Source organism: Zonotrichia albicollis, chromosome 3, assembly GCF_047830755.1.
Source record: "Zonotrichia albicollis isolate bZonAlb1 chromosome 3, bZonAlb1.hap1, whole genome shotgun sequence".
NCBI classification, from domain to species: Eukaryota; Metazoa; Chordata; class Aves; order Passeriformes; family Passerellidae; genus Zonotrichia; species Zonotrichia albicollis.
In genome coordinates, this window is record NC_133821.1 from 102,367,993 (window position 1) to 102,390,330 (window position 22,338).

Consider the following 22,338-nt stretch of genomic DNA (forward strand, 5'->3'; position numbering starts at 1 on the left):
TCCGTGTGATGCTAAAGAGTTAAATTGACACTTCTGGGTGTTCCAGTCTAGAGATCTGACTCTGCACAAAGCTTCTCTGCCTGGATGTGAGCCTGTGTGATGGATTCCAAGCTCCTCACTCATCAGCTTGATAGGAGACTTCTACTGCCATTGGCAAATGCATCATCCAGAGGCATTAGTGAATTCAAACTGTTGATAGCAACTTAGTGCTGTCAGGTTTTTTTTTAAATCCTTGTGTTCAATAGTTCTTACTGCATCTTCTGTCTCTCAGGTGGATGTTCCATTGAATTTAACATTTTGGGGTTTTTTGCAACATCAATAAATCTGCAGTATGTGAAAGGCTACCAGATCATGTTGAAGAGTCAAGTCTATTGGAAGTAGACCTCAGTATTTTCAAGACTTTTGAGATTTTAACTCACCTGACAGTGTGGCAGAAGAAAAGGAATATTGTTTAACTGGTGTAGTATGAGGGAATGGACATAAAGGAATTGAGCAGGCTCATATTTTACTTTTATTTTTTGTTTTTCTTAGCAAGGAGAGGGTAAAGCTGTGTCTAACTGTGTCATTTTTTTAAGAAGACAAGGCATGGCATTCCCATACGAGGCTGCCATCTGGTTTTATGAACTCTTCTGCTTTATGGTAGGTACAGAGATACAAGACAATGGATTGAAATTATAGCAGCCATGTCAGGAAGCACTTGCTGCTTGGTTGGAGCTGCTTCAGTGTGCTTCCAGGAGGTCATACTGTTGCACTGGCTCATGCAGAGGTTTGTATTGCATTTGATTTCTTTTTCCTACAGGTATGTTCATGTTTTCAACAGGACTGCCTGCATGGTTGCGGGCATATCATTCCTAGTTAAAAATTTCTGGTTGTTTCATTTTCAGGCATCCACTGATGAGAAAACTGGACTCAGAATAATCTTGCTGAGAGAGTAGTGAAAGCATGGACCATGGTCTGGATATTGAGTCAGATGTGTCAGCTTCTGAGGCTGCCTAGTCAACTGATCTCTTTCCAGCACAAAGGCTGTAGCTAATTACCATGTCACTGAAGTTGTTTGCACATTGTCTCGTCCCCACCCAATATTTTTTTGTTTTGTTTTGTTAATGTGTTCCCGAAATATCAGAGCTAAGTACTGGAGCTGGAACATCAGGCTTCTTGAAATATGTTTTCAGTCTCGTTCAGCTTTTTGTGGATTACAAATTGCTGTTCTGGGCAGAGTTGATAGTGTAGTGATAGTTTCACTTCTAGCAGTTTATTAAAAACAGATGGTTTTCTGCGGAAAGGAGATAATTTGGGGATAGAATTCTTCTCAGACTGCAGCATGGCAACTGAAAGAGCTCAGGTACCATGCCTCAGCTGATTACCATTTTCTGCCAGATGTGTTTGGAGTGTAAGATCAGCCCAGCATGTAAAGGCTGATTAGGATTAGAAATTGCTGTAGTGCAGAGATTACAGTAAATGGCCCAGTCCTGTTGTGGCAAATGTGAAATCCTTGTGTTTCCAGTGTAGCTGTATTCTCTACCTAAAAGCTGCAGTTGATCCTGTTGCTGATATTCCAGTGAGCTCCCAAGTGATAAGAGTTATGAATTGATACAGCCAACAGGTAATGTTAGGGGTTGGTCACTTTCATTGAAAAGATAATCACAGGCCACAGCTGGAATCCTGGCATCAGGCTGTGAATGGGCCTAATGTCAATAGGCAATTGACAATAGTAATTTAAGTAGACTTTATTGACTGTTGCCCTTCTAAGCAATAATCTTGCAAGTCTATAATCCCTTTAAATTTGCTTTGTTGTTTGCAGCAAGAGCCAAGATGCAAGAGAACTGTCACTTTAATGCTTGTATGGATGGAGAGCACAATTCCCTTAGAGGAAATTGAATAAATGCTTTGAAGGCTAGGCAGAAGATTGGCTGGTGGTTCCAGTTTTGTCTCTAAATTAATGTGTATTTTGGTTAAGGCTTCCAGGTTGGAAGTGCTGAAGGAAATGTCTTGTAGAATGAGGTCTGAGATTTACCATGCAGGATAAAAGTTCCTTTGCATGCAAAGTTATTGGTCAAAACCTATTTATAATGTTGTCAGGGTTTTTTCCATGTCTCCTCTTTCCCAAGTCATGTTACAATAGGATGGGAAATAGCATTTCTTCAAGACAGCCGCTGTTATGTTTTAATCTTATAACCATTGGTTGGTGTCCACCAAATGCAAATTAATTTTTTCATATCTTAAACTGTTAAGAACTATGCAAAAAAGGCACTGCAATAATGATTTGTGACTCAGCTCTTCCTTCCAGTAAATCAATAAAAGACAGAAGTGGCACATTTAGCTCCAGAATTACTTGGTGTTTCATATCAGCTTAAGCAGAAATGCTTAATTCTTGTATTTGAGCAGGAAAATGCATGTTTCTGTTGAGCTAGTTTTGGAGTAGAATTTGTGTGGAAAGAGGGTTGGAAGTGGGTTCTGTGGGTGAGAGGAAAAGATCATTAAAGCTGTGATTCCTCATCTTTCCTCTACTTTGCTGAACTTGTGTTATTGCCTGAGACAGATTCTTTGATATTCAAAGTGAGTGAATTCTGTACAAATGAGGTTCAAGACTGAGCTTCTTATGACTTTAGACAGGGAGAAAATTCCATGCTTGATAACTAATACTTATCCTGTGGTGAAGATGCTTTAAAAAGCTGTGGTAGCTGTACTGGGGAAGAAAGCAGGCAGAATTATTGGACCATGGGGCCTTTCCCGCTTTATTTGGTGTTCTGGCTTTGTGTGTGGGGGGCTAAAAATGTGCTTTCCATAGTATGTTTCTACTAGAATGCTTGTGTAGCCTATCTTCTGTTATTCCAGGTATGCAATTCCTGAGTAAAGATGAAACTTTTCTTCTTCTGACTGGTTGCATCACAGGTGTCAGCAAGGTCTCAGACTTTGTTCATAAAACAAATATCTATTTTGTATTAACAAATATATTAATATCTATAACCTATATTAATCACTAATTAATTTGCAGTCCTAAAGACTATACTTAAAACCTCAATGAGTGCTCCTTACCACTTCTTTGTGTTGAAGTATTTGTCCTTTGTGTTGAAGTTGTGTTCTAAGTATTTGTCCTCACAAGAGTCTGAGCTGCATTCAGCTGATCTGAATGTCAGTTCTACTACTCTCCTTGAGAGAACTCCAATGTGAACATTAAATGTAGTGCGCACTGTTCTGCCCAGTGCACAGAGGCAGTGGAGCTCTAAGTTCTGGGAGCTTTTATGTAAAAAATATTCATAGCTCATGAAACTTGAAGGAATTGCTTAAAGCAAGATTTATTTTTTTTTTTAACACAGTGTAATCACACTTTCCCCCATTATTAGAGACAGCTTATTCCCCCTTTATTAGAGAGAGAGCTGCTGTAGTTGCACCCTTTTAGATCCAGTAGAAGACCATCTGATGGTTGGCTTTTATTTCCTGTATCCAAGAGAGCTAAACCTGAACCTCTCAGGAGGAAAATCCATACATGTAAATAATTAATTGCAGCATAACTGATGTAATGCCTCTAATGAGCTAGGGTGATTTTTGCAGATGACTTAAAGCCAAATATCTTGAATAATATGTTGGTTAAAGAGGGGTGCAAACCATATGGAAGTATGTTGGAATAAAATCCAGCAGTGTGTATGGGCAGTAGATTTTCCACTTTGTTTCAAAAGAGGTATTTGATAACATAGGAGGTGATGCACTGTTGTACTTAAAAAGGAGCAGCGAGGTAATAAGATGATTCTAAGGTTAATTAAAATCTCAGGTTATGAAATTGGAGGATACTTCAAGAGAAATTTGCTAGTACTCAGTCATTCACCCTGTCTCTCTGCAGACCCTTCATGTGATTGATAGATTCTGCAAAACACTTAATATTTTGGGTAGTACGATATGCCTGTGAGTAGGCAGAGAGGAAGAAAGAGTATATAAAAGCTTGGTTGGTGTGGGGTGCCGTTGTGTGGTTCGAAGACTGATTGTTGTGACTCTCAAACTTCAGGATCTGCTGCAAGTATTTGTCCTCACGAGAGTCTGAGGTTTATTTTGGAAGTAGGATTTATTTGAAGTAAGGCTGGAGAGAGGAAGGTAGCCCCCCTTAGAGCTACAGCTGCATTGTTGGGAGTGTAAAATACTTGGAGAGCACATGCTCAGTGGAAGATTATGTTTAGGTGTGTTGAGTTGGCACAGGCATGGGAGTTTGAAGGCAATATCTGCAAGATGCTGGACTTTGGTAAAAGGTTGACTTGCTGGCATCAAGGTGAGATACAGCAACCCAACTTGAGGCAGACTTTTGGGGAGGAAGGAGGAGACAGCCTGCACTGCTGTTGGGGTCATTGTTACAAGCCAGACCAAGATGTGCGTTTCTGTGGACAGGGCACGCTGGAAGTGAAAAGAATAAACGATAAATGATAACCTCAGAAACAAATTCAAACTCTTTTCTATGGAATTGCCTGATAGTCAAAGACAACAACATTCAAATTAGCTGATGTTCTTATGAGCAATTGTTGTGGAAGCAGAAACTGGTAACTTTGTTCTGCTTTCTGATACGGTTTTGTGGTCAGGTTTCTGCAGACTGGGAAGTTCAGCTCTTGCCTTGCTTAGCACTGTGCTCCAGTAGCTTCCTAATACAGTTCTGTCTTGCAGGGGAGGGACTCTGCTCCTGCTTGCCTACTTAACTTTCTTAGTTGATGCTTGAAAACTCTTACTCTGAGCTGCTTCTTTCTGTTCTTGACTAGCTTGGATTTGGAACAATCCTGCATTTCCTTTTCAGTAGGTTCAAGGCATTATTTAAATGCTTATAAGTGAGAAAAAAACTCCTGAAGTCTATCGTAGCATTTGAGTAGTAGCGAGGAGGGTCTGTAAGGGGGTTACTGCTGGAGAGATTTGGCAAAGTTTAGGAACTGAGTGTATGACACAGCTCAGATGCTGAGGCAGCTTGTGTGTTAATTCAGTCTGGAGTGACAGCTGCTCTTAAGTTGGCACTGATATTTCTGTGAACAGAGAGGTCTTGTGCTCTGCTGCTGTTTCTCTGCATACTGAAATGTAAATTGTGAATAATTAATCATGAACTGGGAAATCCCAGGTCTTTATTAGAGAATCTGGGGGGGAGGGGACAGGGCAGGAGGGCCAAAACAAAACAGGAAAAAAGCCCTGCTCAGATCCAGAATATCATCTGGAAAGATAAAGGACTAGGAGTTTCTTTAAAGTATGGTATAATCTCTCTCATTAAAGAAAGAACTAGATACTAGTTTTTTCATAAAAAGAACTAGAAACTAGTTTTTAACGAAATTGAAAGAATCTGTAATTCTGAAACCTTTGAAACGTTCTTACTGTTCCCTTTTTTTGCCTTATGAGCTTAACAAACACTAAAGCTAGTCCCATCCTTTAGTGGGCTCTGAACCCTCTACCATTCTTCCTCTCTTTGGCAGGTTTTTCTTTTTGTTAATGGAGGTGTGAATTAGGAAAGAGAAGCAAACCTAGAGTATTATTAAGTTGCAGTTGTCTTAAGCCAGGGTGAAAAAATTGGCCTGTCCAAGAGCTTAAAGACTGCAGTTTAGATTTAAGTTACGGTGTCAGAGAATTGATAACCATTTATTTCTTCTACTGCATTGATTTTCCATCAATTTTCCATCTCAAAGCTTAACTAAAAAAGTATATTGAAGTAAAATTATAATTTTTAAAAGTATCTTTAATTGGAGAAGTCTTTAAAATAGCAGCTACGAAAATGGGGAGAGAGGAAGTAGGAGAAAGCACATATTGTGATGTGGCAATTGTGATTTAGTCCCACAGTAAACAAATGGATTCAAATAAAGCATATATAGAACTTCATTCTCCAGTTACTTCACTTCTGTGAAATCTGTGGTAGAAGCACTTGCTGCTGCTGCAGTGCAGTTCTGATCTCTGACTGTGCTTGTAATTTGTATTTGAGCACAGTGGGTTTGGGGATTAGCTGTCAGTGTACTGGATGCCTGCAGTAACAGAAACTTCTTCAGGAAGGTACCTTTAATTCTTGTTTGCCCTACTTGTGTGTGCCCCAAATGGAATCAACTTTGCAAGATTGCTCATATGGTTTCTGTTGGGTTGTTCTTCATCTGTTTCTTCTTAAAATTTCCTATTTTGTATTAGCAAATGTACCTGTGACTTCCTTGGAAGACTAATCTTTATGGTCACTTGTCCACCCAGCAAATGTCTGAATTTGTATATTTTGAAAATGTGGTTTCTAGATTTTTTTTCCTGCATATGATTTATTTTTCCTTGTATCTGTTCTTCCTTACCACATTAAAGTAAAATTATTTTTTCCAACTCTTATTTTAAAATTTAGCTTAGCCACCAAACCCTGCTGCTCAGTTTTGTAAAGTTAGCTGTGCTGGTGCTTCATTCCAGATGCTGATGGTTGCTGGTTAAGCTGAGACTCTGTGATACTCGGAAAAGAAACCCAGGAAATTTGAATACCTTATCTTTGTGGTGTGACTAAATAGGAAACAGCTCTGCAAGAATTATTCCCCCACCCCCAATCTCCTTTTTCTGGCCTCAGATGACAAGCGACATCTTCATGCATGGTTTAATTCTTTTCTGTGCACTGAAAGTAGTAGACTTAATTTTAATCATGCCCCTCTATTTTGCACACTATAATTACTCATGTCCTAAAACATTCAGAGCTTCAGACTGAGATGCTGTACCCTCCAGCAGTTTGGAGAGGAGACAGAAATGACTGAGTGACTTCAGAAGCAGTGCTGGGGCATCATGTAGCAGTGCCTTGTTGTCTCCATTGCCAGCATCTCTGTGGATGGACTGCTCTGGGGTTTCATTGTCCAAAGTGCACCAGTACACTATTTATAGCATCGCTCTTTCACAGAAATCTACATCCTGAAGCCCAAGACTGAAAGCTGACAAATTTGATGCATTTCCTTGTATGAATAAGACAAATGCTGTCACCTGCAGTAAAATCTTGGAGCGGGGTAAACAGTGAGTAAGCCACTTGTGACTTGCTTCTAGGCTTTTACAAACCACTCTCTCCTATAATGCATTAATCAGCAGTACAGAATAAAATATCATTGGTCTGTTTGTACCACAAGATCAAGGAGAATTCTTGGAGCTCTGTGATCCTGAACTGCTGTCATTCAATAGCGTGGCTTTGCCATTATAATACTTTGTCTGCAGAGCTGCCTCCTTCAAGGGTAGCATTACTGAGGTTATAGAAGTAAACACATTTCAGAAGGTGTTCTGCGAAAAACTTCCATCTTCTATTACCAAGACAACAAAATGCCATGACAACATACATTTTCAATTCAAACTTGGCAAATGGATCACATAATTTTTGTCTCCTGTATCATCCCAGAAAATCATTCCCCTGGCCTGAAGCTGAGGACAACTTGCAGCTTTTATGCCCATACAATAGACAATTTCGTATGCAGGCAAGCACTATGGTTTTCCCAAGCTTGTGACTCTGAGCTAGAGATCTCTTGGATCTTAAATAAATGAAGTCTTTGTAATAGAAGGTAAAAAACCCATAAAGATAACATGCCAGGAATTTTAAAAAGACACAAACCAACCAACCAACCAACCAAAACCTGAACTTTTGAATGCTTCTGGTACAGCAGTGTGGATTTCTATACACACCAGGTGGGTCTCAGTCCCTGATGTGACTCATTGATCTATTTAGACAGATTTGTCCTCTGGAATTTTCCTATCCTGAAAAGGCAGAATCAGTAGTTGAATTCTGAGCCTTGACTTTCCACTCTTAGCAACATTTCTGCTCTCCATTGTTTGGATTAGGTAGGGGAGAGAAAGGAAGTTTGCCAAGTGGTGACCCTACTGCCCAAGTGAATTGGAATCCTGTAGACTCACATAGTTTAGGTGTGCAAGGAGCAGTCACAAAATATCCTGTCTGCTTTTGAGGTAGAATATCTGTCATGACTGAATGACTTCAACAACTGGATGAAAATTTCTACTCTGGAGATAAGGAAGAAATCATTAACAATGATTCCTCTGAGGGAAAGTAGAAGATGAGTATTTTTATTTCTGATAATGCTTAGTCTAGTAGTTAAACTTGTAAATTTTTTTTGCTTAAGTCTTCCAATTTTAAGCCTCAGCCCTACAGTTAGATCTGTGTTTTGTACTCTTTGTCTTGCATTAAGTTGTCTTCTTGAGTTTTGCTAGGGCTGTGTCTGGCATCACAAACGTTTTGGGCATGCAGTTGCAGTGTGCAGTTTCCAGCTGTGTCTCAAAAATCGGTGATAGCTTGTAGAAGGTAATTGCTGGCTGCCAAACTGGAGTCAGTAGGTAACAGGGGATGTAGTGAATCACAGATACTGAGGGATATAGAGGATAGTGGAAAGCTTGCTGCCTCATTGTTTATGATTTAACTGCTCAACATAATTTCTTGCACTCTTCTGTGCAAGTTTACTTATTCTTAATGTGAGGTGCAGTTGCTTCAGTAGAAACTAATGTCATTCCTTGTGTTCTTTCTTGCTGTTGAGGAGGTCTTAATGAGTGCCTGAATGCACTTCTTCTGCTTCCTGGGTCTGTAGAAGCTCTAGGAGGTGTGCTGGAGCTTGCTGATTGTTAAAACAATCTCTGGGGTGACAGAGTATCTGTTTCTGGTGGTGCCTCTTTTTGCTGACTGGGTTCAGTGTGCTGGACATGTTACCTGTAGTTGAAGAATTCAATAGTACTTCTCTAACTCAGAGGTAATGAACAATGACAATTAACTTAAAAACCTGCAGGCAGTGAAGTCACATGATGTTGTGCACCCTAACTTCATCTGGGGTAAAGATGGAGCAATGTTTGGTCATAGCTCGGGACAGAATTGTTGGAAAACTGTTGGTTTTGGATGAAAGAGTTAGACCACTGCTGCTATCAGCATGTACTAGTATAATCTCAGTTTTGGGTTTTTATTGTTGTTATTGTTTTAGTTTCTTTTTTTGAATGTGGAATGTAAAAGCACTGAATTTGCTGTTTGCCACAACCACGGCCTGCAGCCTGGTGGTCTGAGAACTTTGCCATGCTGCAAACTTTTTATCATACTGGTAGCACCTAACACCTTCCTTTTGTCTCTCCTACAGACTTGATCCAAGCAACTAATGAAACAAACGTGAACATCCCTCAGATGGCTGATACGCTTTTTGAGCGAGCGACGAATAGCAGCTGGGTGGTCGTGTTCAAAGCCTTAGTCACCACACATCATCTCATGGTCCATGGCAATGAGGTAAGTGTGAGCAGCTCTTTCAAGGCCACGTTGGCGCTGAGCACGCTCCAAGCCAAAAGTGTTAGTAGTGCAGAGGCATCTTGTCTGAACCAGAAAGGACCTGGGAACAAAGGGCAAGAATGATTCCTGATGAAGAGAAAATTTACTGTTAGCAGCAGAGTTGGACTGTGTATCTGTCTTTCCATTTACAAAACCATAACATAAGACCAAGATGCAGCCTGTGCCAGGATGCTGACAGTTTATGTGTTGAATCTGAAAACAGCTACACAGGATTAAATACTACCTGGGATTTTTTGACTAAGGTCAAATGTGATGTTTTGGCATGTGTAGACTGCCATCCAAATAGTTGCCTTCTCTGCATGAGTGTTAAAATCTTCCTAGAGCTGTAAATTTAGCTTGATAGCCTTTTAGATCAAGTTATCCTTATCCTTGCTTTTTTTTGACCTGTATAGACAGGTATGTCTGCATAAAAAGAGACAGCACATTTAAAGAACCTCAGTATGACTGTAAAACAATTCCTCCCTGGCTGTATATAAAGTGTTTTCATGCAATGAACTTCTCACAGTGTAAATTCTTACTCCTATTTTTCCATTCCAAGTTTTGGTCAATGTTCTCATCTGATTTCTCTAACTGTTTCAGGCTGTTAGTCCCTGTGTTTGATGAGGGGCTTTGCTTGTTATTAAAACAGGCCCTCAGCTTGGCTGAAACTGAGCGCTTCTGGATTGAAAAGTCTGGGACTAGCCTGGATATGTGCTTTGTTAGCAGATAAATCTTGAGCTCCCTCAGATCCCTGAGAATTTAACATTTTTTATTGCTCCTTTCACAATATATTTTATGTTTTTCACGTAAGCTATTTTTTATATATACCGTAGAATATTTACTAGAGATTCTGAGTAAAAGTCATTAATCTGAATGAACAAAACATTTTGGGGTAGGTGTTGCAGGCTAAGACAAAAATCAGTGGTTTCATGTTGTATGCTGAAAGTAGGCTTGGTAATCTTGCTGCTAGAAGGTACAAAGCCTTCTAGCCTTTGATAAGAAAAATTACTTTGTGTTTCAGAGATTTATTCAGTACCTGGCATCTAGAAACACATTGTTCAATCTCAGCAATTTTCTGGACAAAAGTGGATCTCATGGTAAGCCAACTTATGTGTATAATCTTAAAAAGATTTTAAATAAGATACTATTGTTAATTTGTTCCTAAATTCATAAGATATAAATAAGATAAAAATGCACTACTGAAGCCTTTTTATAAATATTTAATAAATACAGGAGCACAAATGAACTGCTGAACAACTTCAGAAAAATTTTTCTCATTTCCTGCAATATTTTTACTCAAAAGGTGAAGCTGTACAAATCCTTTAAGTGCTGGTTGAAATCTGGGCTGGGTCAGCTATCTCCTTAACTCTTATGGGTGTTAAAAGTTGAAATTGATAGCTTCTCATTTAGTTTTTTGGATTTTACTCAGTCTTAAATAGTAATTTGGTTGCTTGGGGACTCTGCTTTTTAGGCATGATCTATAACTTCTTAATGGTAGGGCTGTTGGCACCAAAAGAACTGGTTGGTTTTGATTTTATTTGAGTAATAAATTTAGAAAGTCTAGGCAGAAATTAAAGACTTTTCCCCTCTGAATATTACAAAGCCTGCTTTTCTACTTTTCCCTCTGGAATTATTAGAGAATTTTCCTGTGCCCCCAATTAACAGAAGAAAAGCTTGTTTGATGGTAGAAAAAAAAAGAGGAAAAATACTATTCTTCAGCTGTCAGAGAATAGTTGTAAATTGTTTGCAGACTACAGACATGCTACAATAATGGGCAAATTCAAAGCAGTGCCACATTATTTCATCTCTTGATGTAGACATGGGACACAAAAAACTTTAGCAACTTTTAGATGTGATAACAGAAGGAACAAAGGTAAACAAATACTGAGTGTGTTCATCTAAGCTAAACACGATATATGTGTCTGTATATATGCTCAAAGACACTGGTGTTTGCCAACAATTATTTTGTTAAATTCATTTGTGTTCTTCACTACTTTCTTTAAACTTAGATTGCCATTTCATAGATAATGCACAGTGTATCATAGATAATGAGGCATCACATTTTGTAGTGTTATGCTTGAATTGGCAGGGATACTTAATGATGAAAGATATTAACGGAAAATATGATCAGTGACTAAATTGAGGGGTGTGAATTGTTAGAAAGGTAGCAAAAAGGGACTTAAATTGAAGAGGAAGATGAGTTGCCTTCTGCACACATTTCTGTGGCTTAGAGGAAGAAACTCTGGAGGACAGGCTGTAATACTAACTGCTCAAGTGTCATAGGCTTGAAAGTCACTGAAGTTTGAGATGCCTTGTACAGTGTTATGTGCCTTGAGTGTTTCTGGTGGAACAGTTCAAGGAAGGCAGTAATCTCTGGGGATGTCATCGTGATTTCTTTGTTCTGGTAAACCAAGTCAGGGGGATTTTGAAGGTCCCTGTAAGAATCAGTGTCTAACATACATGAAACATCAAGAGTGTTTAAGTTGAACTTGAGCTTTGTCCTGGAAGTCATGTACCAAGTTCAAGTTCAGTAAAAACTTTTTTAAAATTGGTGTTTTTCCCCTGTTAAGAGAAGGGTAACTTTTTGGCCACCAAGTAATGTTACCCCATAACTATGTGGGGGCCTGTAGCAGGTTTCCCCTGGAACCATGCCACTGGTGCATTGTATGAATCTGTTGGAAACAGAGGACAGTGGTAGATTGTTTTGGTGCGCCACTACTGATTTTTCTTCAGGAGCTGAAAGATGTCTTGTAATGGCTGTTCTGTACGTGAAATTGCACAGTGTAACAGAAATCATAGAATCTTGTGGTCTGTTGGCTGTATCTTATCATTTACTAAAGAATTTCTGACAAGCATGAAAATTAAATAATAAAATGTGAAACTTTTTTTTTTTGCAGGTTATGACATGTCCACCTTTATTAGGCGTTATAGTAGATACTTGAATGAAAAAGCATTTTCCTACAGACAAATGGCATTTGACTTTGCAAGAGTGAAGAAAGGGTAAGCAAAGTTCAGATATGTAAATTAATAAGGTTGTCTGACCCATGAAATTCTTAATTGTGGCATTGCGCTTAGTTTTAGTTTCTCAGTTACTTTGTTGTTACATGATTTGTGTAGCTACAATGAAAAACCTTATTTTTAAAGTACTTGTAATTGGTTAAAAATTGCCCAAAGAAGAGAGGGTATTTGTCTTACTCTGGGTAGTAAGACAAATATTGAAGAACAAAGTAAGGTGCCTTGCGAAACTGGGAGGATTTCATGCTAGGTTTAAATCTTACCCTAATTAAACTTTGCTGCAGTGAGACTGAGTTTGGGATTTGGAGAAGGAGACACTCTGAAACTACATTTAGGATGTTTCATTACTCTCCAGACACTTTCCCTAAGAGATATGGCTGATTGCAAACAAAGCCTGAAGTGAACACCTGAAGTTATTAGCAGGCAACAGAGCAAGCGGTTATAAACTGAACAGAATAAACCTGTAAACTGCTGGCTTTATTTCCCACAAGAACTGTGTTAAAAATAAATAATATTGACCCAGCCCAGAGTAGTGTGTTGGTATTTATGAGGACATTTTTCTGGTCTCTGACTGCTCTAACTGGGACATTAAGAGCTCTAGATGCTCTCTTGAAGCACTGTTGACGCAGCAAGTGGCTTAACACCCCCTGAAGGTGCAGCTTGATGGAGGGCATGCTAAAGATGCTCCTGCTAATCATGAATTGCATACAGGATCCTTCTGGCAGTTCTGGTGTGTTCTGCAGCTTGGGATTCTGACCTGTTAATGCAGGCATCACCACCAGGCTGTTCTCTCCTGCTTCTCAAACAGCCAGGAAGTCTGGGGTCCACCACAGCAGCTTTGCTGTTGGCTGGAAGCCATTCCCTTAGTGGGGACCATACCAGTTGGCTCTTGAACATTTGATGTTAAATAAAGTTAAGTTTGGGCTGCTGGGGATCCTACTGTTCCTGCCTTGCTCTAAATTCCTGGAAAGGCTTTCCATGCCTGTTATTTCTGGTGCCTAGAACAAGGTGCTGCTTCAGAATATAGCATAAAATAAGTAAGAATAGTGGTATGCATTTCCAGTCTGCATATATATACTCCTCTCTGCAGCAGAACAGGGCAATGCATAATGATGTTTGTGCAGATTTATCATAATCAGAGATAAAAATGACAATGCTTGTTGACTGCTATAAGACTATGGATGACACTTAGGGAATGCTGCTCATCCATGGACATGTCAGCAATGAGCTGTCATTAGTTATTCATAATAAACTTGGTGCACAAAGTATATCAGTATTTCTTGTTAGTCATTTAAGCTCCCAGTGTCATCTTTCCATAATGAGATCAATCTCTTGCATTCATCACTCTTACACAAAACCTTTCCTCATTTGCTGTCAGGAAAGGTGGCTGGGTAAAGGATTTTTCATGCCAGCTCTCACGATGACATGAGAAGCAGGAGAATCAGACTGTGGTTTTGAAATGGTTTGAAATGAGGTATAGGTGTTTCAAGCATAAATTTTAGACAACAGATCAGTTTGGGGGAAGGGAGAGAGAACACAGCATGGATTCTAATCTGTATTCCCTCTTGCAGAGCTGAAGGTGTAATGAGAACAATGGCTCCTGAAAAGCTGCTGAAGAGTATGCCAATATTACAGGAACAAATTGATGCACTACTTGAATTTGATGTATGTATTGAAGCTGACACAGTATTAACACTGGGCAGTGACTTATAAATGATGCATTGTAATGAACACCTTTCACCTTGTAGGTAATGCTTTATTCCTCATTCCTTAGTGAGGGCCAAAAAATCCCTTTTCAGTGTCCCACTGAGGTATCATGGCCAAGGATGGCCCTTGCCCATATGCATGAAATGTAAAGCTTGCACTTTTGGTTTTGTAGAGAGAACTTGGAGTTTCATCTTCTGCATCAGTCAGGGGGAAGAAATGGACAAAGCAGGACTGACCACTATTTTCTGTCTCTTGGCAACCAACTTCTTTTGAGTGGAGGAAAAACCCCATTAAAATACCATATGTACATTGTTTGGCTTCCTCAAAATCATCATCTGGTTTTCAGCTGTGGACTAAATTGGCTAATTGGTTTAATCTAGACTGTTCATAGAAATAAGTGTGTACAGTATATTTATCATGTTATGAATGCTGGTGGGATTGTTTATCTGACCTAAGGATAAAAACAGGAATCAGTTGATGTAGAAGCCACAGTGGAACATTTCAAAGAGGTTTTTGAAGGAAGGAGTTCTTCTCTTGTTGGCGGGCAGCAAGATACATTTTGAGTTGGAAGGAAGAGCCCACTACAGCTCTCAGAGTAAAGGCTTTCAAATACATGTCTCATTGTGCTTTCCATTCCTTAAATGGCATAGGAATTGTGATAGTGCTCTCAGAAGAGGAGATATTTTTAAGAAAAGAAAGACCTTTTAAATACATAAGCACATATTTTCTTCCCAAGTTAATGTGAGAAAGGATCTTGACATCATTAGTCCAAATACATTATCTCATGGACTATTAAGTTTTTGTTGAGCTCTGCTGTAAACTGACATCTTTTGTCCATTTCTTTAAAACTGTAAACAGCATCTCTGCCTTTCTCTTCTCCATGATAAATGAAGGAGACAGAGCTAAGATGTTTACTATTGATGTGGATACTCCTCTGCCATAGTGGATTGTTTTGGAGTGGTGGGGAAAGCAATCCTTGATCTGCTAACCAAAATTCTCTTCAGTGTTTTAGCATGAAAACTTCAGTGCTTGATTCTGTCTATAACAGCACCAAATACCTGATGTAAGCCAAAATGTTTGCATTTGACACCTGTTTTGTAAATAACTGATATTTTATTTGCAGGTTCATCCAAATGAACTGACAAATGGTGTCATAAATGCTGCATTCATGCTTCTGTTCAAAGATCTCATCAAACTTTTTGCTTGCTACAATGATGGGGTTATTAACTTACTAGGTAAGTAACCTGGCTTTTATCTCACATACCATACGTGAGTAAAGAATGAGTTTCAGATCTGCTTCAGTTTTTTACTTTCATTAAAGCTACATTTTTCTTGACTCTTCTAGTCTGAAATGAGAGAAAAATTTAAGCTGTACCCTCTTACATTAGTATTTATCTGAAGCTGGATCATCACATGTCCTTAAAAAAAGATGCTTTAAAGACAGTGACCATATCTGTGCTTAAAGAAATGTACAGTGCTGTGTGAGCATGTGTAATATGCCCTGCAAAGTTAGAAGCTTTTGCATTTTTAAGATGCCCACGTTCTTTTGTTATATATCACAGACTCAATTAGGTTGAAAAGACCTCTGGGATCATTGAGTCCAGCCTGTGACTGTACACTGCATTATCACCTAGACCATGGCACTGAGTGCCACATCCAGTTTCTCCTTAAACACCTCCAGGGCTGGTGACTCCACCACCTCCCTAGGCAGCCCATTCCAATGTCTGCTCACCCTTTCTGTGAAGAAATTCCTCCTAATGTCCAACCTAAGCCTTCCTGGCTGTGTCTTCTTGCTGGTTGCCTGGGAGAAGAGACCAGCCCTCACCTGGCTATATCCTCCCTTTAGGTAGTTTTAGAGAGTGGTAACATTATGTGATAGCCTTGTATGAAGTGATATATTCCTGAATAACATTTCTGATCTGCCTGAAAGCATGACTGCCAAAGCTGGATCCCTTCCACAATCCTACCTACCATCAGCCTACATAGTCTAAAGGAGGCTGTGAGCATGTTCTGAAGCTCAGGCAGCCTGGTGTGATCACCAGCATGACACAATGGGTTAGGCATAAAATTTCATTTGGAATTTCACTGTCTACTGCTACTTGAAGTGTAAGTTTGGGTTGAAATATGTGGCAGCTGTGTTTAATAATAGACATAAATGGACTTTAGGGACTACTTAAGTAAAAAAAATACAGTTCTTTGGAGTGAAGACAATTTGGAAAGGACATATATTAGTATGTGTTTATGTATCCTTAATTATTTTGAATTTTGAGTTAGTAGCTGCTTCGCCTGCTTACTTTTCAGTCTTTAATAAAGTGATATCACACACAATGCTCTGGCTAGCTGAGATTCAATTTTATGGCCTATGTAATTCTTCAGCAGCTCAGCAAGCCCAACTTCTAAACTTATACTAGGCAAGAGATGCCACTAGATAAATGTCCAAGTAATAAATGTAAATGTTAATGTAGTGTCATATTCTTGACACATGATTTTTGTGAAAACAAGACTTGCTGATATAGGACCTAATGTAATACATCTTAACTAAAATTTACCACATTATTTCTTCAGAGAAATTTTTCGAAATGAAAAAGGGACAATGTAAAGATGCTCTTGAAATCTACAAACGATTTCTAACTCGAATGACCAGAGTATCAGAGTTTCTTAAAGTTGCAGAGGTAAGTGGCTTTGGGTCTTCTGGAGGCCAGCACTTAAGTATTTTGTGATTAGTTTTTGTTTGTTTGTTTGTTAGCACCAATGTAAAATATTAATTGCACTTGTTAAGCATCTGTCTCAAAGGATCTTGGATCCATTGGATCTGGATGTTGGATCTGCTTCTTTAGGTCTTTTAGTTAAGCCTGCTTAGGACTTCTACATGTCTCTATGGTACAGCCAAACTCAACTTTCCTGGTTAAATTAAGAGATGACATAACTTCAAATGTTCCAATATTTTTGAGAAATGCTGCGGTAACAGCATACTTCTAGGACAGGGTTGAACATTAGAGGAAGATAAAGCAATTAGGAATAGAAGCATGCAGATTTTTTAAGTCTGATCTTTTAGTCTTTGCAGCCAGCATTAAGTTAACTGTAATGTGAGATGGTCCTGGTTTTGCTCCTTGTTATCATCCTCTTGTGTGGATAATAGGGATATTACATGGTTAATTAACTCCTTTGCTGGAGTCTCATTTGTGGTAGTTGGCTCTTTGGCACAGGGTGCACATTTCCATGTTTCATACTTCATTATAATGGACAGTAGTAATGAGCTGAATAAAAAGTTTGTTTCTTTGCTAATTCGCTTATCTGTGGAGAAGCCTGATAGACTCCTTAATGGCCTGTAATTTCAGATATGAATATTGAACTTGAGGGAGTAAAGTACTTTAGGGACACATGTCAGCTTTTTGGACAGGGGTTTACAGTGACTCTCCTTCAGGATTAAGAGGTGAAGTGGGGCTTGCTCTTCTTCTGCAAAAGCTGAACTAGCAGTCACTCTGACGAACCACAGTGTGAAGCAGCAGGGCTATTAATAGAAGATTGCAGACTGAGACCTTAATTTGCTCTCCTCTGAGACAACAGTATATTTCAGTATAGAGTATGAGGTCCATGTGTGTGAAATCAAGCTCCATTTTCTTATCCTTTTATTTTAAATGGATATTTAATTTGTGGGGGGAAAAAAAGTGCTGCAGGTTGTTGAAGGTAGCTACTGGAAAGATGGACATATCCTTTCTAACTTTGTAGTATTTTTCTAAAGACAGGGTGCCTTGTAGTTGAAGAGCAGTTCTACTCAAAATTAATGCCTGCTGCAGTGTAATAATGCACTTAGATTTTACCTTTACTCTTTTATCTCCACAGCAAGTTGGAATTGACAAAGGTGATATCCCTGATCTTACACAGGTAAGCTTCTCTTGTAGTCTTTTTGCATTTGTGTAATAAATAAAAGTTCTGTAATTAGGAAAGCACAGCAGGAATGCAAATGTTGGTGAAGTCCTACCACCTAACATGCTGTAGCTGCTGGTCCATTTTAAGGATCACTTGCAAACTGGCCTGGGTGCCTGACTTTATGTTTTATGTGAAGAGAATTACTTAGAGGAGGAGATCCATGCTGAAGAGTTCACTTGTGGCAGATTTGATGCCAGTAAAGCTGAAACATAAGAGCAACCCAAACTACTTAGCAGCTGACACCCCAACAAAAACACATAGTTTTTGTTCATGCAGTTTTTGATAGCCTCTTGAAAGCCTGGTTTAAATCAATATCAGAATAGTATGTCTCTCAGTTAAGCACCACTTAAAAATTCTGTAAGTGAGGCATCGTGAGAAGGTGGGGATTGTTAATCTTTGTGGAATTCAGATACAATGGGGCTATAAAGTCTGGCCACCCTTTCAGCAGACAAAAGCAGTGTGTGCAGTATCAGACCTAATCTTGAAATAGCTGATGCAGTGTTTTCCCCTGACTCTGTACCTCAGGGGCTCTTTTTTGGACACAGTGGAGTCAGTGATAAACTAAGTCCTTAAACCAGGAGAAATCACCTGGAAACCAGTTAATGAAATATACTTTATAAATTTCTGTGGCACTTCTATCTGCTTCTGCTTGTGTTGCACCAGCCTGTTCTGTGTCATCAGTCAGTGCTGTACTTGCTCAGCAGCACCTTGGTTACTGCTACCTTCCACCCCATGGCCAGCACTTTAGAATAGAACTGTTCTTTTGGAAGGAAGGGGGTCTCCAGTGATCATCTCATCCAACTTCTGACCACTTCAGTCTCTGCTCAGGTGGTCCCTCACAGCTGTACTCTCCCAAAGGAGGCTGGGGACTCACTTGCTAAGGCTAGCCTGAGGCATGTGTATAGCCTATGGATGAGACCTTGACAGAGTATTTCAGAGAGAAATAAATAAAAGGTGAATAGTAAAACTGAATTTCAGCTGACAATTGTTACATAATTCTATGTAGTATCAATGGTACACCTATATTCCCATAGCAAGCCATGGCAATAGTTGGTAGTGTTCTGCAAGAAGTTGGTTGTGTTGACACTTCATGAAAAGCTGGACAAGTGGTGCCAATAGCGTATTTTGAGTTGATAGTTTTCATCCTTGGACTTTATAGTTTGCCTGCAAAATTTTGGAGGCTGAGAAGGCATCTTAGCAGCTAAAAATCCTGACTCATTTTTATTTACTGGCATTTCCTAAAGTATGACAGTTTTGCCCCTAGTAGCTAGTGGGGAACCCATATCTAAGATTCCAGCACGATGCTGATAGATTATCTAATGTTAAAGCAGTATCTAGAAGAAATTAAGCGATGTTCAGTTGAAAATTGGGTACCAGATAGAATTTCCTTTCCAAGTTGTTGCGTCTGGGTAGAAATTTTCTGAAGCTTCTTCTCTGAGTTCTATTTGATAGATAAGTTTTATATTACCTTGCTGGCTTTTAAGAAACATTTGACTAATATACTGGAAAGCTATATAAATATAGCTTTGAACATACTGGAATATAGCTTAATTTAATATATATATTAAATATTGCCTTTGAATATACTGGAAAGTTGTCTAAAATGTCTAGACATAACTGGTAAAATTAAGCAATCTTTTTTTTAACATTTCTTTTTAAACATAGCTTTTACTTACGTGTTCAAGTCTCACAATTGTATCTTAAAATATAGCCTTTTTGAATACATAAAAGTCTGAATCTCTCTGTGTTTTTTAGTTTGTTTTACCTTTTACTTTTTGCTGGAGAATTCTTATAACTAGGTCACTTGTGTTTAACCAGTTATTATTATGCCCAAATGAATTAAAAGTTAATAAATATGCCTGTAAAAGCAGCAAGGTCAAGATGTCTCTTCATTGCTTATATACGTAGGATGTATTTAAACTCAGTCTGTCATTTAAGATTATTTTGAGCGTTTTAAATTTCTGGATGTGTTAAGTTACTGGATTTAATGCTGAAATCAATATGCAGGCAGTGTGCATTATACAGCTGTGCATTGGTGCTAGCAGGTGCTATGCATCCTGAAAGATCTGATTCAGCCAGCCAGCTGGTTTTTCAGTGTAGGAGCAGAGGATTGCCTGTTTCCAAGCATCACAAACTGACTTGTTTGATAATTATGTCTGCCCCGAAATTAAAGATGTCATTTATGAAAAACATCATAGATATTGCTGTCAGGAATTGTGGTTGATCTGAAAGAGACCAGTAAAGAGAATTCCCTGTTTAGAGACTGATGAACTGATGAACTTTTAACCCTGATGAAATATTCAATTATTATATGCTACTGTGTCTCTCAAGGGTTTCTTCCCTCCTTGTTGATCTTCAATTCTTCTTATCCAGGGTCTATTTTTATACTGGAATAGCTAAGCCCAGTGTGCATTTACAACATTGCTGTTACAATGGCAGATAGAAAAAAAACCTTTTTCTGTCTGCCATTGTAACAGCAAGTGCCTGTGGGTATTGGCTGCTGACCACAAAAAGGTTGCTTAAAATAAAACACAAGATCAGGGATGCCTGAAAAAGCCTAGTTTTTTATAGAAGTCTAAAATAGAAATCTTTCTGCACTTCAAGCTAGCTGCACAGTAACCTCTGCCAGGGTACCATACCATTTTGAGAACAGCTGTAAGGTTTTGTGATGTTGGGAGTCTTGAGCCAAAGGTAGCTCCTTCTGGGGGCATTGGAAAGGAATTTTTGTTTAGGCTGCAAATGCTTTCTAACCTTCTGGTCATGAAAGGGGTGTTGAGGGATCTCACTACAAGCAAAACCAAGTGTGTCCTTGAACCCGTGAATCTTAAAATCAGCCCTGTGGATGCTGTGCATGTTTAACACTGATTTAAACATGATGAGCAGCACATCCTGGATTTAGGCTTCAGGTGCTGCACAGTGGAGGTAAACATTTTCTCTCTGCAAATTTGGATGCAGTAATACATTTTTGAAAGCTGGCTTTGCCTGAATACTTCTAGCATGGAAATCCACTGTTTCCACACTGATGTAAATAAAGTAACTGCATGAGCATGCACATCATGGACTTCAGGGAAGGTGGTGCTGGATTAGCTGTGGTTAGATCGCTGCAATACATTAAGGTGTGAATCTTTGTTTTCACTTTCAAGGCTCCCAGCAGTCTCATGGAGACCCTTGAGCAACATTTAAACTCACTGGAAGGAAAAAAACCTGGCAACAAGTAGGTATATACATTGTACCATGTATCTAGGCATAATGGAGACAGTGTGAGAATACTTGATGTTTAGGTTTGCCTCCCCCAACCTCCTTTTGTCACTTACCTAGAAAATAAGACAAGGCTTTTGCTTTCCTTTACAAAGTCATCTTAATGGCAACCTTTTCTTTGATTAATGGGGTGGGGGAAACACACAGAACAACTAGACACTTTCCAAAATGAACTGAAATTACTTGAGGAAAACTAGAAGAAACTGGGGATTTGTGTGCTACTAAGGCTTTTATCGTCAAAATCTATTTCTTTTCTAATGATTTTGCATCTTCATACTAGATACTTGCTATGGCTAAGTCTAGGAAGGATTAAGCTAAACCTCTGTTTTCTCTTTTACTGTTGCTATCCTTGCAATTTAGTGAAGGGTAAGTACATACCTTTACACATCGCTTGCAGGCATGGTTATGTGTAATTTTAAAAGATTTTCTTGAACACTTAGAAATAGATATTTTCTTTGAATTCAGCTAAACTGTTCTTTGCTTTTGTATATAGTCATTAAGTTATTTTTTTGTCATTTCTGTGATTAGAAGATCTGGAAATCTTCTAATCTATTCTACAGCTCCTAGAACTTACCCAATTCAAGTAACTTATGGGATGGATGGTAGTTCAATACTGGTGCAGCTTTATCTTCAGCTCCTCCTTTCATCTCTTAGATCAAAGCAGCCCTAAAAATATGTAGCAGTATTTTCATAACTCATAATGAAAGCAAACAAATGCACTGACGTGCATTTTAAGTTATGATTAAGGCTCTGTCAGTTACTGTTAGTGTGATTTTTCTGCATGTGGGAGAACTTTCAGCTTGAACTTTCCAACTCACAGTTTTCATACTTTTTAATGTAGTTATTTTCAAGTAATTCGGACTTTCTTTAAAAGAAAGTAGACTTTGAAAATTTGCTGACACATCCTCAGAAGACTTATGTTAGAGAATTGCTTCAGTATTGGTGGTGTTCTGCTGCTGTTGCATGGTTTTCTAATATGGTGACATCTTGCCCCTGTAACTCTTTCCTGCTGACTCCTGTAGGCCCCAAAGCAAGATATTTGCATGCATCTCTGCATTTTCTCCATTTAGTAGAGCTTATTTAAAAGGCAGAATAATCCTTTGATGCCAGTTAGCTTAAAAGATTTATTTAAGATTTGAAGTAAAATTTGCATTCCTTGTCTAAAGTGCCACATGGAAGTT

At 38.8% G+C, this 22,338-nt stretch overlaps 1 protein-coding gene across 1 annotated transcript in view; it reads left to right on the forward strand.

Moving 5' to 3' along the window:
* The window catches only part of SNAP91 (synaptosome associated protein 91), a 63,174-nt gene that overhangs the window by 10,258 nt on the left and 30,578 nt on the right, over positions 1-22,338 (forward strand). Inside the window, exons 3-11 of the mRNA XM_005485947.4 lie at positions 9,066-9,208; positions 10,269-10,344; positions 12,145-12,247; positions 13,834-13,927; positions 15,093-15,204; positions 16,535-16,641; positions 17,813-17,854; positions 21,043-21,113; positions 21,518-21,523. Of these exons, the coding sequence (XP_005486004.1) occupies positions 9,066-9,208; positions 10,269-10,344; positions 12,145-12,247; positions 13,834-13,927; positions 15,093-15,204; positions 16,535-16,641; positions 17,813-17,854; positions 21,043-21,113; positions 21,518-21,523 (754 nt within the window). The remainder of the gene's footprint in view (positions 1-9,065; positions 9,209-10,268; positions 10,345-12,144; positions 12,248-13,833; positions 13,928-15,092; positions 15,205-16,534; positions 16,642-17,812; positions 17,855-21,042; positions 21,114-21,517; positions 21,524-22,338) is intronic.